Source organism: Micropterus dolomieu, linkage group LG01, assembly GCF_021292245.1.
Source record: "Micropterus dolomieu isolate WLL.071019.BEF.003 ecotype Adirondacks linkage group LG01, ASM2129224v1, whole genome shotgun sequence".
Taxonomy (NCBI): Eukaryota; Metazoa; Chordata; class Actinopteri; order Centrarchiformes; family Centrarchidae; genus Micropterus; species Micropterus dolomieu.
Window position 1 is genome coordinate 48,773,926 of NC_060150.1, and position 1,630 is coordinate 48,775,555.

At 40.5% G+C, this 1,630-nt stretch overlaps 1 protein-coding gene across 1 annotated transcript in view; it reads left to right on the forward strand.

Moving 5' to 3' along the window:
- The window catches only part of LOC123968058 (NACHT, LRR and PYD domains-containing protein 12-like), a gene marked incomplete at its 3' end in the record, with an annotated part of 261,415 nt that overhangs the window by 259,082 nt on the left and 703 nt on the right, over nucleotides 1-1,630 (forward strand). Inside the window, exon 13 of the mRNA XM_046044537.1 lies at nucleotides 1,117-1,290. Coding sequence (XP_045900493.1) covers nucleotides 1,117-1,290 — 174 coding nt within the window. The remainder of the gene's footprint in view (nucleotides 1-1,116; nucleotides 1,291-1,630) is intronic.

Below are 1,630 nucleotides of genomic sequence, written 5' to 3' on the forward strand. Positions count from 1 at the left end.
CTAAAAACAGCAGCATCAGAAATGAAAACAGCAGCAGAGGTCAGTAATAATGCTGTAATAATGGAATAATGCTATGCTATGTTAGCTACAGTTATATGAAGTAACATTAAATATCTGCATTTCATTACTACCTACTTCTTTGGATTGGTACAAATACTTGGCTTTAAAAGTACCAAGTAGTCTCACAGTGAGAAAAATACATCTTTATCGTTTTACAATCTCATCGTAGCCTCATAATCGTAATGAGGTGCCTAGAAATTCCCGCCCTTGAGGTGACTCATCGTGATATCGAATCATTGACCTGATAATCGTAATGGAATCGTGAGACCAGTGAAGATGCACACCCCTAGGCTCCACAACACCACAGCACCAAACTGACAGACTGTATTTTGACTTGAGTTATTGAACATAATTGTTATTGTATATCGATTTTTTTATAGTGTGCACACTGTGTGTATATATTTACACATCTATGTAGAATGTTACTGATTCTACTTTTTCTTGTATTTGTATTGTGTCCTTTACATTCCTCTGTGTTGCTGTGCCAATCTGATTTTCCCCTACAGGGATTAACACAGGTATGTCTTATCTGAAACGGTCACATCTGGATACAGAAGATCCTCTGAACTAATATTTGTTTGAAACTGATCAAGTTTACTTGTTGAAGTAGAAATATTTCGGTAGCACTTTATAATAACTACACACTATAAAGCATTAGTGAAGTATTAGTAAATACGGAATTCATCATTTATAAAGCATTATATTTCTTTGTTTCTGTTGGTTTCAATGTGTTTTCACAAATAATGTCTGATCACTGATATTGATCCTTCAACACACACACACACACACACACAGACTGTCCTGAGATCCACAGCATGTTATTGATCTGTGTTGACATGAATAGGTGTATGAATGTTGTGCTGACATTTGGATGATGTCTGTAGAAGGCTGACATTATGATGATCCACAATAACACAATGACAAAGTCCCTCTACTCATTTTAGGGAAAAGCTCATTGATTAGGACATAGTAATGTTGAGCTCCACATTTAAAACCTGAACACATCTGATTGGATTAGAAATGGATTTTTATCTCCATCATTTATTCTTTATTCAGGTTGATGTTCTGCAGGTTGTCAGAGATCAGCTGTGCTTCTCTGGCCTCAGCTCTGAAGTCCAACCCCTCCCATCTGAGAGAGCTGGAGCTGAGTAACAACAACCTGCAGGATTCAGGAGTGAAGCTGCTGTGTGGTTTTCTGGAGGATCCACATTGCAGACTGGAGACTCTGAGGTCAGTTCACTGATTCTCTGTTACTATTGTAGATCTGATATGTTTAATTAACAGTTGATTGATGTTTGGTAAGTGCACCAACAAACTGGGCGAGCTGGTGAGGAAGGCCGGCTCGGTGGTGGGGATGGAAGTGGACAGTGTGGAGGCAGTGACTGAGAGGAGGATGAGAGGGAAGCTGAAAACCATCATGGACAACCCCTCTCATCCTCTCTTTGCTGAGCTGAGGCAGCTCAGGAGCTCCCTCAGCCACAGACTCATCCAGCCCCGAGCCTCAAAGAGCTTTGGAGGCTCATTTGTGCCGTCAGCCATCAGGCTCCACTAGGGGTGTGGAAAATAACTG